This window comes from Hippichthys cyanospilos, chromosome 19 (genome assembly GCF_059441005.1).
Source record: "Hippichthys cyanospilos isolate Australia breed blue-spotted pipefish chromosome 19, RoL_Hcya_1.0, whole genome shotgun sequence".
Taxonomy (NCBI): domain Eukaryota; kingdom Metazoa; phylum Chordata; class Actinopteri; order Syngnathiformes; family Syngnathidae; genus Hippichthys; species Hippichthys cyanospilos.
The window spans coordinates 13,739,552-13,760,868 of NC_142387.1; the positions used below are offsets into that span (position 1 = coordinate 13,739,552).

The 21,317-nt window shown below is 46.5% G+C and overlaps 2 protein-coding genes across 6 annotated transcripts in view; both read left to right on the plus strand.

The window, feature by feature from the left end:
* LOC148408040 (cadherin-20-like) overlaps nucleotides 1-19,507 on the plus strand; it is a 43,428-nt gene extending 23,921 nt beyond the window's left edge. The window contains exons 2-12 of one of the 2 annotated variants that reach the window (XM_088402254.1): nucleotides 11,330-11,591; nucleotides 13,993-14,287; nucleotides 14,363-14,482; nucleotides 15,085-15,252; nucleotides 15,379-15,566; nucleotides 16,063-16,304; nucleotides 16,431-16,567; nucleotides 16,741-16,862; nucleotides 16,930-17,047; nucleotides 17,191-17,442; nucleotides 17,929-19,507. In XM_088402254.1, the coding sequence (XP_088258380.1) occupies nucleotides 11,403-11,591; nucleotides 13,993-14,287; nucleotides 14,363-14,482; nucleotides 15,085-15,252; nucleotides 15,379-15,566; nucleotides 16,063-16,304; nucleotides 16,431-16,567; nucleotides 16,741-16,862; nucleotides 16,930-17,047; nucleotides 17,191-17,442; nucleotides 17,929-18,425 (2,328 nt within the window). In that variant the 5' untranslated portion in view covers nucleotides 11,330-11,402 and the 3' untranslated portion in view covers nucleotides 18,426-19,507. Of the gene's footprint in view, nucleotides 1-5,293; nucleotides 5,416-11,329; nucleotides 11,592-13,992; nucleotides 14,483-15,084; nucleotides 15,253-15,378; nucleotides 15,567-16,062; nucleotides 16,305-16,430; nucleotides 16,568-16,740; nucleotides 16,863-16,929; nucleotides 17,048-17,190; nucleotides 17,443-17,928 lie in introns of those variants that run through there. The other variant, XM_088402253.1, reaches the window with a different exon arrangement.
* A 1,097-nt stretch (nucleotides 19,508-20,604) lies between these two features.
* drosha (drosha ribonuclease III) overlaps nucleotides 20,605-21,317 on the plus strand; it is a 98,668-nt gene continuing 97,955 nt past the window's right edge. For all 4 annotated transcript variants that reach the window (XM_088402250.1, XM_088402251.1, XM_088402249.1 and 1 more), the window contains exon 1: nucleotides 20,605-20,756. The gene's annotated coding sequence lies outside the window, so the exon portion shown is untranslated. The remainder of the gene's footprint in view (nucleotides 20,757-21,317) is intronic.

A 21,317-nucleotide genomic window follows, 5' to 3' on the forward strand; every position in this document is an offset into this window, starting at 1 on the left:
CGCTTCTTTTCCCACCGCTGCGAATTAGACATGAGAAGGTTTTTGGGTGCCCCCCAAAGACACGCGGGAGCTCTTTGTACATCTCCGTGACGTTTTTAATGTGGAGCGGCGGGGCCCGGAGCCCAGCTTCTTATCTGAGATGACACGGAGGCTTTGCTCCCTCCCCGGCGGAACCTTCTTTCGCGCCGGCCTCGCTAAGCGAGGGGGGGGCTCGTTCAAAGTATTTCGATGATTACGGACAAAACGAGGACCGGGATTTGCACCCCGGGGGGGGGGCGAGTATTCCGACCTGTGGACGGAGAGCCCGACAAATGGCACTCCGGCTCTTAAGAGGCACTCTTCCATGATTTTTTATGGGAAGACTTATTTTAGCGTTTATGCTTGAATAAAAGAATGCTGCAATGTCAGGCCGGTATAATACCCTGAATACATTAGCAGCCCGTATACACGTGCATATTTCCGCTAATATTTAAATTAAACATCAGCAGCACTTAAGGACAATGCGCGCTTGTTTGCACTCATGCTTCGCTGCCTTTTCTTATTGCATATTCATGTTTTAGCACGTTCCGTGCGCATTCATTTAGCCGCTCCCTCGGTAAGTCAGCGGGAGCGCTATACCCTTGCCCCGCCGTCACCGTCCTCTCGTCTTACTTCTAATGCTCGCATATGGAAGGACAAAGCCAGTGCATGCATTTGTTTCTCTTCTAGAGAGCCCTCACAAGGTGCTCACAAGCTTTAAGGGTTTTTTTTTCTTCTCCTTGGGAGCTTTAGAATGAAGCTAGTAGCCATATATGGAGTAAGACTTTAATGCCCTTCCAAATATCAGCATATGTATCGAAGCAGCAGCGGCGCTAACGCAAAGCTGTGAAAGCCCTATTCGCAAAGGCACCACATCTCCGGAAATGCATGAAGACGTGAGAGCGAGCGATTCATTTTTGTAAGATTTTGTAAGTAAGATATCCGTGCGTCCAAACTCGGCGGATCAATCTTTCTCGAATGGTGTGGAACTCCAGTCCTCGAGGGCCGGCATCCTGCATGTTTTCTGGTTTTCTTTCCCCAGCACACCTGATTCAAATGATTAGCTCATTAGCAAGCTCCGCAGGAGCTTCAAAATGATCCCAATCATTTGAATCAGGTGTTTTTGAGGGAAAAGGTTTCAAAACATCCAGGATATCGGCCCTCGGGGACTGGAGTTCGACACCTGTGGTGTAGAATAAATACGAAAAAACTCATCTTTATCATTTGTTGGACACACTTTTTGACCTTCATTTTGGGGGGAAAAAGTGCATATGATACTTCAAAGATAAAAGGTTCTATACTTTTGATAGTTGAGGAATTATGGTATTTATTACAAACATATCATCATACCATTGATACCAGAAAAACAACATCATCCCTTAGTTTCAACAGAAGTTTATTCCCACAAAATAGTTTTGTTTGGAATTAGCGACAGTAAGTCAAAAGTAGAAAAAAATTTCAAGGGCCCTAAGATTGACCCCAGAGGAACACCGCAAGAAATGGTTAAAGACTACATCCAATCTACATACCAAGAATCACAGAAAATGACGTATTTGCAATCCCAACATGCCTTTTCCCAGTCAATGTCCTCGTCTAAACGTTCTCTTTAAGATGTAAACCATGCAAAAAAAAAGAAAAAAAAAGCTTCAGTTGCTATTTTGCGCTAAAACGCCGCAGCGTCCCGGCGCGTCGCTCTTGTCATCTCGCACCTTTTTGTTCATCAAATGCGCCAACCAAAGCGCTCCCCGCTCGCTAAGCGTCCCCCGTGAGCTCATTAGCCTAGCATGGTAGCGAGGGCTCGCCTCGCTTTCACTCCTTGAAAAAGATAAACTTGTCTGCTTTTGTGCTGTACTTTTAACTCTTCGGAACAAAGGGAGCTCGGCGCAAAGTTTGCAGTCCGGTTTTTGCAGACTTCAGGGGAGGGGGCGGGGCATTCGCCATGTCGCACTTCCCAGATTTCTTAGTAACATAAAACATGGTATAGATATTTTTGTTTTGTGTATTTGAATGCAGAAAAATCGTGCTACATTCAAATGTTGAACGGCCATTTTGCTTTTCTGCTATTGTTTATTGTTCTTAGCTCATTGATACAGCACCGTTAGTTTTTCTTTCCGGAGGATACAGAATACGAAAAAAAAGTCATGTCATTGTCTGTCATCATGGTTTTAGGAGTGGTTCTAAAAAATTCCCGAATCTCGATTTGATTCATTCAACTTCTTTTGTGGTATATAGGTGTACTTGATGACAAAATGAATGCACAACACATGTTTTTGCAAAAGTGTAACTATAACAGTTTATCAACAAGTCATGTTCCAATTGATTTGCTCTAATTTGGTCAATTGTTCCCCATTTGCCTTTTTCCACGCTACAAGTGTTTGGAGCATAAAATGAGCTTTTACGAGGGACCCGGGGAGGCCGCGGATTTCCGGGCGAGCTGACCCGACACGCGGCGGCTTTTAAGGAAGCTTTTAGGGGAGGCGGACACAACGGCAAGCGTGACAGCACCGTGTCCGTCGGAAACCTCGCACGTTAGCCGCAAACCAAAGTCCGCCAGCTAACGCCACGCCACTGTATCCAATCTATTGCTACGCCGGATCTGCGCCTTTGTGCGGCGGACCCTCTGGGACTTGTTTTCCAGATCCCCCCACCCCCCACCCCAAAAACAGACTTTCAAAGCTGCCCCATAAGCCTTTTAGCTTCAATTTGTTCTGCCAATTATTATCCCGGCTCTGCCACTGTGATGGAAGCTGCTGCTAGGGGGGCCCCCATTCTGCCTTTTCTTCCGTGGGGGGGGAACCGCTCAGGCGCCCGCTGACAGATTGACTCGGGGACTGAACGCGGACAAAGATGGCGGGGGGAAAGGGGGGAAGGTCGAGGGGTGACGGGGGTGTTGACGACTGAACCGCCACAGCGGAAAAAGACATGCGGGAGCGTATTCAAGTTAACTTTTTCCACCATCTGCCTGTTTACGAAAAAAACTTGACTTTTGACGGCATTTGACTTTGTTTTGCATTATTTTCTTTGCTTTTTTACGAGTTGTTGTCTGTGTTTTCTGACTCACTTCGGAGAACATTTAAAACTCTCAATTTAAAGCAAGATATTTGACTTTATTCTCAGAATTCGGAGTAAATTCAAAGTAAAGTCAGAAATACGGCTTTAAAGTCCGAACTGGGACTTGAAAATCCCTTTTTAAGGTCAGAATGCTGACCTCTGAGATTTCTGACCTGAGAATATTTTAAAATCTCAATTTAAAGCAAGATATTTATTGTCTGAGTTGTGCCTATAGTCAGAATTCTGACTTTCATCTGAGAATTTTGACCGTAAAATCTCTTTTTAAAGTCAGAATCCTGACCTCTGCGATTTCTGAGAATATTTTAAAATTTAAAGCAGTCAGAATTCTGACTTTCATCTGAGAATTTTGACCGTAAAATCTCTTTTTAAAGTCAGAATTCTGACCTCTGCGATTTCTGAGAATATTTGAAAATCTCAATTTAAAGCAAGATAATTATTCTCAGAGTTGTGACTATAGTCAGAATTCTGACTTTCATCTGAGAATTTTGACCGTCAAATCTCTTTTTAAAGTCAGAATTCTGACCTCTGCGATTTCCGAGAATATTTTTAATTCTCAATTTCAGAATTCTGACTTTCCTCCGAGAATTTTGACCGTCAAATCTCTTTTTAAAGTCAGAATTCTGACCTCTGTGATATCTGAGAATATTTTTAATTCTCAATTTCAGAATTCTGACTTTCCTCCGAGAATTTTGACCGTAAAATTTTAAAGTCAGAATTCTGACCGCTAAGATTTCTGAGAATATTTAACATTCTCAATATCAGAATTCCGACCTTCCTTTTAGAATTGCGACGTTAAAATCCGTCTTTAAAGTCAAAACTTTCCTTCGGAGTCATCTCACTGATTTAAACGGAGTAAATTCAACCCCGTCCGCCGCCACAGGCTTGAGCGTGTTTTTTGCGGTCTCTGTAGGAAGTGGAATTTTCCATCACTTTAGCAAATCCAATATTTAAACACTTGCGAGTGTGTAATGAAAAGCAAGAAGGCGTGCGCGCCGCCACCCGCTCCTCTCTAATATATTCTCATTTCACTTGCAACATGCTCCGTCGCCTCTCCGATATGATTCTCCCGAGGACCGACGCGGCGCGGCCCGCTCCCCGACGGCGCCGTTCATTCCGCCATCGCCTTCTCCCCAAACGCGAATCGCGCCTGCGTGACCGCGGCCCAATCTCCTCCCCGCCGCCGCCTCATTTTTCTGCATCTTTCTGGCAATTTGGGAAACTAATTGCCGCTCCTCTGACCGGCCAAGGATGCAGTAACGCGGGAAGCTTCATCTTTTACGCCCGTCGATTCCCCGGCAGGCTTCGTTAAATCCGCGCCGGCGAATTGTCGGCCGGCCGAAGCTTTTGCCGCCGTTCCAAATGCGCCGTCGCGGTTTTGGCAGCGAAAGCAGGCGAACGAACGCGCGCGTTATTTTCGGGAACGGACCGAGGTGGGACGTATAGGGCTAAAATGGACCCTTGGGGAAATTTCATAGATCCCGGGGGCGCGTTGCGGCGTAACGGCTAACTTGACTCGTCACCGAGGTCAACAACGCCGAGCCGCCCCCGAGTCGCGTTCGTTCGGTATGATACCGATTACGGACCCTTAAAAAGACTTTCCGTAATCCCCCAAACATAAGCTTCGTTTTTTTCCCAAAAATGAAGGCCAAAAGTGTGGCTGCGTACTATAAAATTCACTTTTTTTTCAAATTCCGCGCCATTCGAGGAAGATTGATGCATCGGCCACTTATGCCGAGTTTTCGCGCATTTTCATATCGGCCGTGTTCTTACTTACGGCCGTCAGTTGGCTACTAGTAGCCAGTGCTTCAGCTAACGGCAACTCGCGTTAACTGAGGTTATGACGGCATTATTTTCAATAAAAGAAGCGAGCAGACCGAACCGCCGTCCGAGTCCATCCTCGTTCACGCACAGGAATATTACGAAAACCGAGAGAATGGTGTCAAACTTCTATATTTGATGTATTCCGTTTGACTCGTGTTGTTATTTCTACCAAAAGCCCACCAATGCATCGGGCTCAAGTCCAGTAACAAAGTTTGCAGTCATTCTCCTGATTTCTAATGAATTCGACCCCCCCCAAGCAGCACCGCCCGTCCTTCCCCCTCCTCAGCCCACTCCTCCCCCTGGCTTTGGGGATGGGCGCAGGAGCAGGGGAGGGGAGGGGGCAATTGGCGCCAGCCTCCGATTGGCTCCCCAGATAAGCGACGGCAGCTTCCGAAACGGAGGAGGCGCACAAACTTGGCAAAACGAGCGCGTCAAGGTGACTTTGCCCGTCCGCCCGCGCCACAAAAGACTCAGAGATACGCCAAGGACTTGTTGAGTCGCAAGGTAAGACCGGAACCTTTGCTTTGTGATGGGAAAATGACACCAGAGAGCGTTTTGTCCTATTTCGTCCAACTTTTCTTTGCGCTTCCGTTCTCAGTAACTCATTTGCATTTCGGCGTAGAAGAAGGCAAGGAAAGAGTACTAATAGTTTCAGTTTTTCACTCAGTTTCTCGAGACCGAAAAGAACGCGCGCTACCGTCTCCGCGAGTGCTGTGACGTCACGGCGGCGAGGACGCGTGGAATTTGTTGACAAAAGAGAGTTGACAGGTTACAAGGCTAGCGGTGAACGTTAACGATGTGAATTCCACACGCTGGCATATTCTTGAATGCCACGGTTCTGGCCTTTGGGACTCGGAGGAAGCTATTCTTCTTGGACCAATCAGTGGGCAGAGTTTTGTTCCCGTCCATGCGACTGAAAGTCAAAATTGGGACCGCATGGACTTTTCATGACTTTTTAAAAGTGTTTTTGTCAACATAGGCCAGTGTTGTGTGTGTGTGTGTGTTTTTTTTTTTCCCCGAATGTTCTGTGACGTTTGTTTCATTCGATAAATTGTCATTTTTTAGACGTTTTTCGGTCATTTTTTTCAGTGTTATAAAATGCAGCTTGTTTTTGGACTCTTCAGGCTAATGCGAAGAATATTTTGCATATTAAAAAAAATGGGGGGGGGGGTCGTGAAAGCGTATGTTTCCATTTTTTAATGCCGTGACAGGAACAGTAATTTATTCTTTTCAAATTAAGAGCAAATTAAATAGAATGTGAAGGGCAACATTTTGCAACTTTTCGCTGAATCTTTTTTTGGGACCTGGCAAAACATTGAATGCTTTTATTTCGTTAACTTTTATATTTTTGTGGATCGGGGGCACTTGACAGAAAAAAAAAAAAAAAACAGTTTGAGAGCAAACAAAAAAATGTCATTTACAATGACTTCAATCTCATGTGTGTTTGTAAAGTATTTTTTTATGATATATGATCCTTCTGCTCAAAGCCAGCTGGGATAGGCACCAGCAAGCCTGCGACCCTTGTTGGGATAAGCGGCTCTATAAAATGGACGGATGGATGATATGATACAGTATATGGTTATATGATTTGATTCATAATATCGTATGATACGATACGATATGTTTGCCTTTTCTTGAGCCGGTCTAATTCGGAAAGCGGACTTTGGATTTGTGGGGTTTTTCCCGTTTCTGGGTCACGTCCAAAGCCCCGTTGTTTTTCGGGGCTCAAAGTCCAAGCGGGCAAGGTCGGACTTTCTTCTGCTGGGTTTTTTTTTTTTTTTTGAAGACTCCGACCTGAGCCGGAGTTGGGAAGCCGGCTGCGTTTGCGCTCGGGGCGACGCGGCGCGACGTAATTGGAAGGGACGCGCGGCCGGATTTGACTGACGCTGATTGCCGACGCTGCGGCTTGATGTTTATGCCCGATGACATCACGGCCCCGGCCCGGCCCGGGACGGGACGGCCGCCAGTTTGTGTGATTTAATTTCCTCGTAAATGACAAGCCTCCTTTTACGGCCTTCTGCCGAGTGCTAAATGAACTCGCCGGGATTCGGGAGATCTTCCAGATACAAGTCGGAAAAAAGTATTGAGACGCGCCGGAAAGGTGACCCGACTATTTGGGTCCAAATAACCCAACATTGGTCAAAAAAGAGGCCGACACATCTTTTTGCCTTTTTTATTTTACCCAAAAGCTTAATTGAATACGGGACACATAAGACAGCATTTTTTTTTTTAAATATTTTTTGCCCAATGGGTTTTGCTTCAGACCAAAAAGTTGGGTTCAGACAACCCATTAATTTTAACCCAACATTTTGGTTGAATGAAATATATTGGGTTAAATGAATGACCCATCAATAAACCCATTTCGTTTTCTCCAACATTTCGGTTTAGATGAATAACCCAAAAGTTGGGTTCAAACATCCCATTTTTTTACCCAATATTTTGGTTAAAAGAATGATCCAAAATGCTGTGTTGAATAAATAACCCATCAATTAATCCTTTATACCCAACGATGGGCAAAAAAACATTGGGTTAAATGAATGACCCATTAAGAAACCCATTGGCTTCCACCCAACATTTTGGTTAAAGGAAATACCCAAACCGCTGTGTTGAACGAATAACCCATCAATTAACCCTCTTTTTTGCCCAACATTTTGGTTTGGATGAATAACCCAAAAAGTTGGCTTTAAATAATGACCCATCAAACAACGCATATTTTGACCCAAAATTTGGGTTAATAAAAACACCCAAACCGCTGTGTTGAACGAATAACCCATCAATTAACCCTCTTTTTTGCCCAACATTTTGGTTTGGATGAATAACCCAAAAAGTTGGCTTTAAATAATGACCCATCAAACAACCCATATTTTGACCCAAAATTTGGGTTAAAAAAAACACCCAAACCGCTGTGTTGAACGAATAACCCATCAATTAACCCTCTTTTTTGCCCAACATTTTGGTTTGGATGAATAACCCAAAAAGTTGGCTTTAAATAATGACCCATCAAACAACGCATATTTTGACCCAAAATTTGGGTTAATAAAAACACCCAAACCGCTGTGTTGAACGAATAACCCATCAATTAACCCTCTTTTTTGCCCAACATTTTGGTTTGGATGAATAACCCAAAAAGTTGGCTTTAAATAATGACCCATCAAACAACCCATATTTTGACCCAAAATTTGGGTTAAAAAAACACCCAAACCGCTGTGTTGAACGAATAACCCATCAATTAACCCTCTTTTTTGCCCAACATTTTGGTTTGGATGAATAACCCAAAAAGTTGGCTTTAAATAATGACCCATCAAACAACCCATATTTTGACCCAAAATTTGGGTTAAAAAAACACCCAAACCGCTGTGTTGAACGAATAACCCATCAATTAACCCTCTTTTTTGCCCAACATTTTGGTTTGGATGAATAACCCAAAAAGTTGGCTTTAAATAATGACCCATCAAACAACCCATATTTTGACCCAAAATTTGGGTTAAAAAAACACCCAAACCGCTGTGTTGAACGAATAACCCATCAATTAACCCTCTTTTTTGCCCAACATTTTGGTTTGGATGAATAACCCAAAAAGTTGGCTTTAAATAATGACCCATCAAACAACCCATATTTTGACCCAAAATTTGGGTTAAAAAAACACCCAAACCGCTGTGTTGAACGAATAACCCATCAATTAACCCTCTTTTTTGCCCAACATTTTGGTTTGGATGAATAACCCAAAAAGTTGGCTTTAAATAATGACCCATCAAACAACCCATATTTTGACCCAAAATTTGGGTTAAAAAAACACCCAAAACGTTGGATTACAGGTATGACCCCTCAATAAACACGTTCTTTTTGCCCAATATTTTGTTTTAAATAATGAACCCAAAATGTCGAGGTAAATGAATGACCTTACAAACAATCCACTGACTTGGACTTTGTAGGGTCATTTTAAGGAGTCCAAAGATATGCTTCCGGGGTCCACCTGAAGGCGGGCATTCAGAAGTTGTACATGTTAAAAAAAAACAAAAAAAAAAAGTTTCAACTTAATTTGAGTTGTCTCTTTGACCGGTCGTTAACTCTTTCAGTTACGCTGGAATCCGCCGTGTAAAATTGATTGTGCTTAACAAATTGGCCGTGACCCTTCAAGTAGACGCAAGGGGACGGGAGCCTTTTTTCACGGCTCCTCCCACTTTTCCACGGCCCGGGGGGAGGGGGGGGGTTCTTTTTGCGTATAGCGCGGACACGACCGCTGTGAAATTTACACTCCGTTGCCCAATTGTACGTTTGCGCCACACAAGGAGATGGCTTTGGTGATGTCACCCAATTTCACGGGGGATCACGCTCGGGAAAAAAAAAAAAAAAAAAAAACTTGTTAGGTGCAAATACAGGAGAATTCTATAGTGTGAGAATTCTGAGAAAAAAGTCCAATTTGTGGCTTTAAAGCTGGATTTTTGAGAATAAACTTGTTAAATAAGTCCCAATTTTGTATGTACTGTGAATATTTGGAGAATTTTGTCATTACATTAAAGTGAGAATTCTGACTATAATGTGAGAATTCTGAGAACAAATCCAGAATTTTCTCTTTTCAAATTGGAATTTTTTTGAGTTGAAAGTTCTGACTTTAAAGTGGACATTCAGTCATTTTAGTGAGAATTCCCAAGAAGTCTCAAAGTGAGAATTTTCAGTAAAAAGTCGCTTTACAGTGAGATTTTTGGCAGAATTTTTTGTGAATATGAAATCAATATGAATTTCTAAGACAAAAGTAAGCATCCTTTTTTTTTGTGTGTTCTCTGTGTTGCGCTTCCCATTTGCATTTGAAATGAAGATTAATGCCCAAAACGAAACAAAATTTCTTGACAAAGAAAAAGGCCCTCCCCTCTTTCCTCCCGATTTGTAGCCAAACGTCAACTCACAGAAGACTCACGACACAACGTATCCGCTCGTGGGCTGCCGCATTTATTATTATTTTTGATTTCCCGACACGGAAAAGTGTGTAAAAATGAGATTTAGTCGGCGCCGCTGACACGTATTGATGAAGCGGTACGGGGCTCGCAAAGAGCGCCGGCATTATGCGGCCATGATGAAGTGCGTCGTTGCGGGCGCATTTAATGGCGCGGCAGGTGGATGCCTCGCTCCATCATTTCCTGCCGGCAGATGCCGCCTCGCTTTATTTGCCCTTTTACCGCGTCAAACAAAACTGCATTTTTTTTCCCCCTCTGCGCGTATCGGAATGCAGTGGGAAAAGTTAAGCTCCTTCATATGATGCCCCCCCCCCCCCCCGAACCCCCCCCGCCCGCCTGCCCCTTCATTTTCAAACCAGCTGCTCAATCCCTCTTAAACAAATTTTAAGGCAGCGTGCGTGGCCCCCAGAAGCCTCCCGGGGGCGGAGCAGGCGGCAAATTTGCCTTCATTGTGCTGAGCGGCGAGGTTAAATGTCGCCCCGCCCCCCCGTGGCCGGCCACAATGATGGAGCGATAGTCCGCAGACGCTGGCACAAAAGCGCCGGCGCTCACAAAAGCCTCATGCAGTCCGGCAGTCTATCGGGCCGGCTTCACAAAAAGTGGCAAGGAAAACTTCTGGGCCCCTCCCGCCTCGCCGGCTTTTTCGCCGCCTTCGAGCAGATGCGCGAAAGGCGCGGGTGGCGGGCGCTATGTGCAATCACATGCGCATGTGCTAATGTGCAATAATGGTTTTTGACTGCAAACACGAGAATTTGAGAACGGAACTGTACGCGGTCTTGTAGAAGATAGCAGTGATTGCATGGACTGATAGTGTATGGATGTACAGCTACAGCCCCTTTATCAGGAACTGATTGTTGCCTTGCTGCCATAATGTCTCCCAAGCAAGTAGATTCGAGAAAAGAAGAGCGGACAGAAAGTGTAACCAGAACAGTAGAAGATCTTTGTTGGCTCTCCTCGGGAGTAGAAGTTTGTTGTCTTCTTTCTGGTTTGTTTATTAAATGTTCTAGGTCGCCTGAACCTGACTTATGTTTATAGGGTTAGGGTTAGCTTTGTTTGTTTTTTTTCTAACTCGGGCACTTTTACATTGTATAATGTTGATCAGGGGTCATGATCGTGAATGTTTATTGTTTTCCAGAATGCAACACATAAGCAAACAATAATACTGTTTACTGCCAATCATATTAGCCTGTCCGCTAACTCGGGTTCATTTACTTTGTATGCTGTGTATTTATTTGGATTTGTCCTTTTCAGATAAATAGGTTAATTCATAGGCAAAATGTGTACTTTTATTAAGTTAAATTGCATTGTGCATGCGCATCTGCTGATCCCCGTATCAGCTCAAACCGATCAAGTTATTGGACACTTGAGTGCGTTTTCATCCCAATACCTGAAGAGCGGGATGACATTTGACGGCGAACGCGATGATCCGCGCGCGCAATTATGACAAAGCGCGTCTCATTTTGCAGACAAATTGCCTTGGCCGTCCATCCATCAGAAGAAAAGAAGAAGAGGCGGGACCAGGCGGGTGGATTTTGGATCATGGGCGCTCGCTGGAGATGGCGTCTGTACGCGGCGCTGTGTGCGATGAGCCTCCTGCCCCAAGGCCTGCCGGGTAAACCTCCCGCCGACTCGGCGCCGAGGGTCCCGAGGGTCAAACGCGGTTGGGTGTGGAACCAGTTTTTCGTCCTGGAGGAGTACACCGGCTTGGACCCGCTTTACATCGGCAAGGTTGGTCCACGCGTGCACCTCCGCCACCGACGGACGATCGATATTTGTCAGGAGGTTGATGGGGGTGTTTTTTTTTTCCTTTCGTCGCGAAGCTTTAACTAAGCCGTAAATATAAAAGGAGCCCAACGGAAGCTTTTTGTAGGCGCTTGTCGACGGTGATTTGCTACAATCGGTACCGGCAAATACATTAAGTGGGTCGGGTGACCTTAAGCCATTGAGCGCTCATGTGAGCATTAGCTTCTTAGTTTAGGACGAGGCGTCAAGGCTGAAGGCTTTGGATTAGCTTTGGGTTAAGGGCTGTCGTTATGGAATATATTTACAATCGATTATTTCCTCGATTAATCAAATCATTGGATTGCATTAAAGTCTTTTGCAAACCGATTTTCTCCCACTTACTGCTGATTAGCCAACTACTCTGTATTTAGTATTAAAAATCGTGAAATTCCGTAAGTCCCCAAATAGAAGATGTCTTTATTTTCCCCAAAACTGAAGGCGTGGGTGCGTCCTGTAAACGTAAGCTTAAAAAAACGAGGAAGCTGAAGTTTTGACACACAGGTGCACGTTATCCTTACTTAATAATTTCCGTAATATGTGGGCGTCAGTTAGCTATTAGCTGCCTGTGCCTATGCCTAACAGCAGCACGTGTTAGCTGAGGTTGTTATGAGGTTATTTTCAAGAAAAGAAGTAAGCAGACTGAACCGACGTCCGAGTCCACCCTTGTTCACACGCAGGAATATTACGAAAACCGAGAGGATCGTGTCAAAGTCACGATGTCTCTGGCTGATTCAATTAAGAGTGCACCGGTTAGAGAAGTTTTTTTTTTTTTGTGGTCTTTTGACATATACACACGATGGACTTAATGAACAGTCTGCAATTTCGGGTTTTTATGGCGAAAAACCCAAACCGCGTCACGAGGAAAACAACTGCTTCGTGTGCATTCCGCGTTACAGCGACGAGGCGTTCACTGACCGCTCACATTGCGGGAAACCTGATACAACGTAATGCGCAACAAATATATAACTTGAGCTAAGATGAGATTTAATTTGATTTGCTATACTTTTGACATTGTTGCCATCGTGTTGGTGCGTCTTATACAAATAAGACTGTATGCATGTCTAAATAATTACAGTGCCTGAGAATGAACGTCCAAGACTCTTGGACAAATACGTCTTTGGGTCTGAATGAGTTTCAACTTCGGCCCATAAGCTTGTTTCCAACACTTGAAATAAATTGGAATTGACCGTGAATTATTTTCCTTCAATTGTTGCCAGGCCAATATATATAAGCGCGTCTTCTTGGGAAAAGAAGATGTTTTTTTTCCCGCTCCTCGTGTTGATTAACACACAAGATGGCCGTCGAGGGGCACATTTAGCGGCGCTGTTTGGCGAAGGCGAGGCCCTTGACAAAGCCCCCGAGTGATTTGCCGGCAATAGGCTGCCATTTGCGCTCCCCGACCACAAAAGCTTTGTGATTGCGGCGCGCGGACGGCGCGGGCAACAAGAGGCCGCTGAATCGCTTCTGATTACAAGTCGTCCCCGCGCCACGCGGGCTCATTTTCCAGAGGTCAACGTGTGCTTTTGCACCTTTTCTTTTGGACTCTACAAATGTCAAAATTAGCATTGATTGCGCCGCGTGCGTTGTTCGAAATGAATAGAATTTGTAATTAGTCCCCTCTGGGGGATCAATAACAAATTATTTCATCTTCAATGCAATCACCAGTTGAGCCAGTTGACCCAGTGACTTATTCTATAATTCTATAATAAGAGCAGCACAAACACACCTGCGACGCGAATTCCACCAACATCTTTTCGACAAACGCCGACACAGTCACGTTGTTGGAATACTGCACCAACACAACCTTAACATGCCTGATTGCATTTACCGGTGGAGAGTGCCCCCGGTGGCGGGCAAACTAGCAGTTCAAAATCAACACTTTGAAAACGTCTTCTTCTGTCTTCTTTTGTTTCCTGGAAGATTGCCCCCCGGTGGTTAGTAAAATAACTGCAGTTTAGCTGCACTGGCCTACGAGCTGCATGGTTCAAAGCGTGAGAAAAAAAGCCACGGCATATAGACCGGGAATTCCGATATTTTCGACACGGGCACATTCGCCTTGTCAGAGTACTGCACCAACACAATAGCAACATGCCAGATTGCATTTAGCCGTGGAAATTGCCCCCTGGTGGTGAGTAAACGAGCAGTTCAAGCTCAAAATCAATATTACCGTAGCGTCCTTTAATCTCCCTTTGTTTACTGGAAGATTGCCCCCCGGTGGCTTGTAAAAGAATTGGAGATAAGCCGCACTGGAGTACAAGGGCTTGGGAAAAAAAGAGAACAGGAAAAAGGCCAGTGGGACGCAAAGAAAAGAACGTTTATTGTTTGATCGGTCGCGGTTCCGCCGCAGCTCCACTCGGACATGGACAAAGGCGACGGATCCATCAAGTACATCCTGACGGGCGAAGGCGCCGGCAGCACCTTCACCATCGACGACAGCACGGGCGACATCCACGCCATCCAGCGGCTGGACCGCGAGGTCAAGGCGCAGTACGTGCTGCGGGCGCAGGCCCGCAACCGCGTCACCGACAGGCCGCTGGAACCCGAGTCCGAGTTCATCGTCAAGATCCAGGACATCAACGACAACGAGCCCGAGTTCCCGGACGCGCCCTACCGGGCCACCGTGCCGGAAATGTCCAAAATAGGTACGCCGCCCTCCCGTCCGTCCCAGCCGGGGGCGGGGTCCGACTTTGGGCCCCACCCGTTTTCATCCCTCCCAGGAACGTCCGTGATTCAGCTGAGCGCCACGGACGCCGACGACCCCACCTACGGCAACAGCGCCCGCGTGGTCTACAGCATCCTGGAGGGGCAGCCTTACTTCTCCGTGGACGCCAAGACCGGTACGCCCCGCCCGTTTCCCAACTCGCCAGGCTTCGGACTTGGAGCCGGACCCGACTTGGGCCCCGATGAGGTTTTATAGCAAAGTTTACGGAACCAAAATAAGAACGTACTGTATTTGCGAATACGCTCAAATGTACATGCAGGCCAATGCTAAAAACGTTGCATTTTTATGCATTTTTAAAATGTATTTTTATATTTTTATTTGATATTTTTTCTGTAATTTTTATACTCCCTATTTTTTATTTTGTGATACATAGGGAACGTAGCAGAAATTGTGAATGTTCTTGCAAGCTAATGCTAAAAACATAGCATTTTTATAAATATTTTTTAGTTTACATATTTTTAAAAATACTTCAATTTTTTTTTACCTGCACATATTGCACGTTGTATACCTAGTGGCAATATGCAAAAAAAAAAAAAAAACTAATCGCCAAATGGATATAATCAGAAACAAAATCTCATTTTTAATACGTTTAAATGTACTTGCAAGCTAATGCTAAAAACATAGCATTTTTTTACTTGTACTGTACATATGTAGAACACCCAGTAGCGGTTGGCACCAAAAAAATTCTAGTATATATTTGTGGGGTGTCTTCCTCAGGCGTGGTGCGGGTCTCCCTGGCCGACATGGATCGCGAGACCAGGGAGAACTACACGGTGGTGATCCAGGCCAAGGACATGGGCGGCCAGCTGGGCGGCCTGGCCGGAACCGCCCGCTTGGACATCTCGCTGGGCGACATCAACGACAACCCGCCCGTATTCGACCAAAGTGAGACAAAGCGCCGGCACTGGTTTTTGTCCCAGGACAGGACAAACGCCGGGTCTCGCGGCGTGGAGATTTGGCTCCCTCTGGCGGCGGTTAGCGGGATGACGCGGCGGCCGCTTCTCCGCGCAGGGTTGTACCAGATGAGCGTCTCGGAGTCGGCGGCGGTGGACTCGGAGGTGGGACGCATCCGGGCCAAGGACCGAGACGTGGGCGTCAACGCCGACATGACCTACAGCGTCATCGACGGCGACGGCAGGGACACCTTCGGCATCGTCACCGACCCCGGCAACAGATACGCCATCGTCACTGTCAAGAAGGTTAGGGTCTCCGGCCGGGTTTAGGATTTGAACTGATCTGATCTTTACGGCTTAGGGTTGCAAATTAAGGTGAGAAGAAACTGTTAAGGATTTAAATTTGGTTTTGGAGGCATGATTGTTTCAGGTGTGGGTTTCAAATTAAAATCTTTCAAGCCGGGTTTATGGTTTTAGGGTATTAGGGTCTCAAATTAGGGTAAAAAGTGAGTTAGGGTTTCACACTAGGATGTCAAGACACAAGTCGGGTTTTCAGTTTTGGGTCTCAAAAACCTGGTGGGGTTTTGAAGTTTATGGATTCAAAGTGGGGTTTTAAGCCTGGTTTAGGGTTTAGTGTTTCAAACTGGGTTTTCTGTTTTTTAACAGGAATTAGAGTGTCAGGAGTAAGTTAGGCTTTCAAATTTGGGCATCCAGTCAAATTTGGGGTTTTAAATTTGGTTTTCGGGTCCGGGTTAGGGTTTGAGGCAAGCGGTAGGGTTTGAAAGCGGGCTTTGCCTTGCAGCCGCTGGACTTCGAGGCCAAGCGCAGCTACACGCTGAAGGTGGAGGGCGCCAACACGCAGACGGAGCCCGGCCGAGCCTTCCACGACGTCACCATCGTCCACGTGAGCGTGGACGACGTGGACGAGCCGCCCGTGTTCGAGTCGCCTTTCTATTTGGCCGACGTGGCCGAGGACGCCAAGGTGGGCACGCTGGTCGGGACGGTCGCCGCTAGGGACCCGGATGGCGACAACAACACTGTCAGGTGGGGGCCCCAAAACACAGTGCTTCATGCGGGTGGCTGCAGTGCCGCCGAGTCGCCAGAAGAGGTCGCCATTGCAACCGTTCCCTCCTTTATCTTGGCCTTTTCTCCATTTTTCTTTGCCTCCAGGTACTCCTTGGATCGTTCCAGCGACCCGGACAAGTTCTTCTATGTGGACATCACGTCCGGCGCCCTGATGACTTTGCGGGAGCTGGACCGCGAGCAGCTTGGCTGGCACAACATCAGCGTGCTGGCCATGGAGATGAGTACGTGCGCCGCCTTTACCGAGTGGAGAAATATGCAGGTTTTAAACGCGAGTCAGGGTTTCAAGTTGGTGTTTCAAACCTAGGATGAGGGTCAGTCAAAGTCAGCTAGCTTCAAGCACGTGTCAGGGCTTCAAGACGGGGAAAGGGTTTGAAACGTTGACGTTTTTTCCCAGACAATCCCTCGCAGCTGTCCAGCGCGGCCGTGTCCATCCGCGTGCAGGACGTCAACGACAACGCGCCCGCGCTGGCGGACCCCCTGGAGGCCTTTGTGTGCGACGGCGCCAAAGCCGGGCAGGTGAGGTGGCTGGCGCCGCCCCGCCCGCCGTGACCTCGCGTCACCTCGCGACCTCTGCCCGCGCTAGTTGATCCAGGCGGTGACGGCGGTGGATCGTGACGAACCCCCCGGCGGACACCGCTTCTCCTACGCGCTGGCGCCCAACGCCGCCAACAACCCCAACTTCACCCTGCGGGATAACCAAGGTAAACGCATGCATCCCAGGAAAGGTGTTCCCAAATGCTAAATATTGGGCAAACGAAAACATTGGCCAAAAATACAAATTTGAAGGGAACGTGCGTAAATATCGGAGGCAGCCTGTCCCAACGGCCCGTTCTTGTGCGCGCAGACAACACGGCGTGGGTCCTGACCCGTCGCGGCGGCTGGTCCCAGCACCAGCAGAGCGTCTTCTACCTGCCCATCACGGTGACGGACGGTCAGGCGCCTGCGCTGACGGGCACCGCCACGCTGAGCGTGCGCGTCTGCGCCTGCGACCGCCACGGCGACGTGGTGACCTGCAACCCCGAAGCCTACAGCCTGCCCGCCAGCCTCAGCCGGGCCGCGCTCATCGCCATCCTGGCCGCCGTTTTTGTGCTCCTGGGTGAGTGAACTACCAGCTTATTAGCTCACTAGCTAACTAACTAAATAGCTAGTGAGCTAGCATCCCGACTTCCATATTTGTGCTCCTGGGTGAAAGATTCTGAAAAACTAGCCACTAGCTAACTAGCTATCGCTTTCACAAGCTAACTAACTAACTATTTAACGAAGTAACTAGTTTTAACTCGGTAGCATCCCGTCCGCCATTTTGTCCGCCAATGAATAGCTTGCTAGATAGTAAACTATCACTCCAGCTAGCTAGATACCTAACTGTCTAGCTCATCAACTTAACTAGCAACTTACCTAGCTTGCTGTCACACGCCACAACATTCTGAGCAACTAGCCGACTTGCTAGCTATAGCTCGACAAGATAACTATTTGACTAGCTAACTAAATAGCTAGCTAGTTAAAAACAATCTATCTTGCTAGCCTTATCATCAGAGCTAGTTGTGCAGAGACTGATGTTTTTGTCGTTTGTTTGGGTCGTCAGTGATGATCCTGCTGATGTTGTCGCTGAGGTCCCACCGCAAGAAGCCGTACCTCAGCGACGAGGAGGAGAACGTGCACGAGAACATCGTCCGCTACGACGACGAGGGCGGCGGCGAGGAGGACACGGAGGCCTTCGACATCGCCGCCATGTGGAACCCGCGCGAGGTGCACCCCCGCGCGGGCGAGACGCGGCAGGACATGTTTCCGGAGATCCAGAGTTTGTCCCGCTACGTCCCCATGGCCGGCGCCGGCGTTCACGGCTACGTCCTGTCCAAGCTGCTGGAGGCCGACGCGGACCCGCGCGCCCCGCCCTACGACTCCCTGCAGACGTACGCCTACGAGGGCGAGGGCTCGGTGGCCGAGTCGCTCAGCTCGCTGCAGTCGGGCGCGTCGGGCGGCGACCACGAGTACGACTACCTCAACGACTGGGGGCCGCGCTTCAGGAAACTGGCCGAGATGTACGGCGTGCTGGACGCTAACAGCCCGCCCATGTGGTAGCGCCGCGCGCCGCCTTCCGGAATCGTTTGGAACGGACGAAAAGCACCAAATCCATTTCCGCCTCGACTGGTCTGGTTTCAACCTCGCGCCGGCTTCGAAACATGGTCGGGAGCCGCGAAAACGGCGGCTGGAAACACGCGTCGCCTTCGCCGACCATCAAGAAAGAAAGACTGACAAAATACCGACTTAACGGGCCTGAATTTGCGGGATTAGGGTTCAGAGCCCCCAGAGAGTCGACGAATCAAGCGGGTGAACAAAATGCTGTTGCAAAAGTAGAAAAAAAAAATATTCCCAGCAGAGGTACGCCAACTTCACAGCGTCTTCGGGTCTGGAGCCTCGTTTCTTGGTGTCAAGCTAACTTATTTGCGTGGACGCTAAGCATCGTAGTAACGTAAACCGCTTTCGGGAGTCATCCGGAAAGAACTTCCGGATTCCGCCTCGACAGGCCTGGTTGAACCATCGAGAGGTCACAGGTAAATCCGCCTCATCGGGCCTGGTTCAGTCAATTCCGGTTTGCGGTTTCCAGGGAATCGACATCAAAGCACATTGGAAAAAAAAAAAAAAAAGACCCAACAGACAAACACTGCCTTATCGGGTCTGGAGCTTAATTTATTGGTCTATTTATGTTGAATCCAAATCATTTGACGTTACAAAGTCGTGCTTAAAGACCAAGCGAATTTCGCCCACACGGGCCTGGTTGTAACCCTTTAGAATCTCTAGAAAGCCGACTGGACAGCACACGTAAATGAAATTGCGGCAGAAAAGACTATTGGAAAATTCCCAGGTTTCCAAAGCGCCACTGCCTCCTCGTGGGGCCTGCAGCAGAATGTTTGGTTGTCTAATTTATTCGGAGAAATAAAGCAGCTTTCGATTCAACGGGAGAAGTCGCCACAAGCGCCGAGACGCTGTCGTCTGCATTAAGTGCCAAATGTATAAAAGACATTTTGGATTTTTAAAACTGACAAAAGAGCATCAAAAAGGAAAAAAAAAAACGTGAGGGTACTTTTTGATATTTTACTTGAACGTAGTATGCCAGTGTTGGTACTGTTTTGTATTCTTGCTAATAAAATGCTCAAAACCTTCTTGGGTGTCCTGAATTTGTTCTAAGAAACTAGTTTAACTAGTGTAGTGTAATTTTTTTTAGGTTAACGTAAACTGTGTTAACCAACACCATTTTGTTTTTGTGGCAATTGGAGAACGTTAAAATCTTTTTTTCTCTTAAAAACTATTGAGAAGAGCGGCCTCACTCCTGCACAGCTGTGGGAAACAATTCCACCTCGTGGCGATAATCAGAAATTGCGTTAATTTTTTGTGAGAATGTGAGGCTGAATCATCGAGCAGCGCGACTGTGGTGAAAATTCAGGGACCCAATTTGATGTTCGTCACATTTTCAAATAATGATCTCAAAGCGGATTCATTTATTGATCCCGTTGAATTCACATACTTGCAATGATTTTCCGAACCGTACGGTACGACATAGGAATACAGGAAGTAAAACCTCACAACACCCCTTTCATTGGCCAGTTACAACGCTGGCAGTAGCGTTTACTTAATGATCTGCATACGAAAAGAAAAACGCTGCTGCGGTTTCTTCGCAGGAAAAAATGAAGCCACCAGCGGCCATTTTCCGTTGCCATTACTTGGAGTTTAAATATATTAATTTCCCCGAGTTATTTGTTGTCTCTAAGGCGAAATTGCCAAAGTGTGTGGCATACGGGTGTATACAATAATTCTGAACGGTAAGATTTTTTTTAAATTTCATTGCTAATAATGTTATAATTGATTTCTTCTATAAGGTATAAATTCGCCTTCATTGTGTCAGAACTATCAACAATGAAATAAAATCAAAGTTCAAAAAAACAACTTTGAGGACCTTTTAGTACTCCCTAAAAGAACCCTGGCATTAAAAAAGACAAGCGTTGATGGCGTTTACAAGAAAAAGGTTGAGTGAAACTATGGCAATGTAAGATGGACCGTCTCCAGGCTTCGGGAAAATTTGCGTCCGTTCATTTGTTATTCTTCCAGTGGTGTGTCTCCAGTAATACCTTCGACTGGAAACATGGCTTACGTGAGTGGGGAAACGTCACGAGTTCTCATTGGACAATCACCAAAATAGAAGCCCGATTGGTCCAGCTTTTCGTAGCAATTTAACAATTCCGACTGCAAACAAACTACTCGGCGTTGCAATATATAAGGTCCGCTCCATTCTGTCAATCGCTTGTCATAAGCTGCGCTTTTGCATTTTGTGCACAATTTCCATTTGGACGCTTTACCACGCGCTTTGAGTGACGTGCATTTTGAGCCATTCATCCCGGTGTTTGCATTTTAAAGGTAAAGTATTTGATGCAGTCTTTTTTGGTTGCAGGGGCGAGCGTGCTAGCATTTGTGCTAGATAACATAGCGCCGATGTCGCCGGCGCACGCAAACATTTCTCTTTTAATTCATGAATCGATTTAATTCAGCTGTGTCCGAAGTTTTTTCCTCTAAACCGTATAGAGAAATATTGAAAGACGTAAGGACCACGTTCGTTTATTTATTTATTTTTTAACTTTCTAATTAAACTATAAAAAATGAATCACTCAAGCAAGCACATACACAATATCTAAAATATACACTGCAAACAACGATGCTTACCCGCTTTTATTCCCGAGCCTTGTGTGATTTAAGTACTGTGTTTTTCGGATTATAAACTACATGGAATTATAAGAGCAGCGTACATATTTTCAGTGTAACGCCATCACACTCAGATTGTTAGAATACTGCAACAGGACAACAGGACCGCGCCTGATTGCATTGACTAGTGGAGAGTGCCCCCCCTGTTGGCGAGTAAAATAGCAGTTTAAACTCAAAATCAGTACTATGATAGCATCTTCATCTGTTTACCTTTGTTTA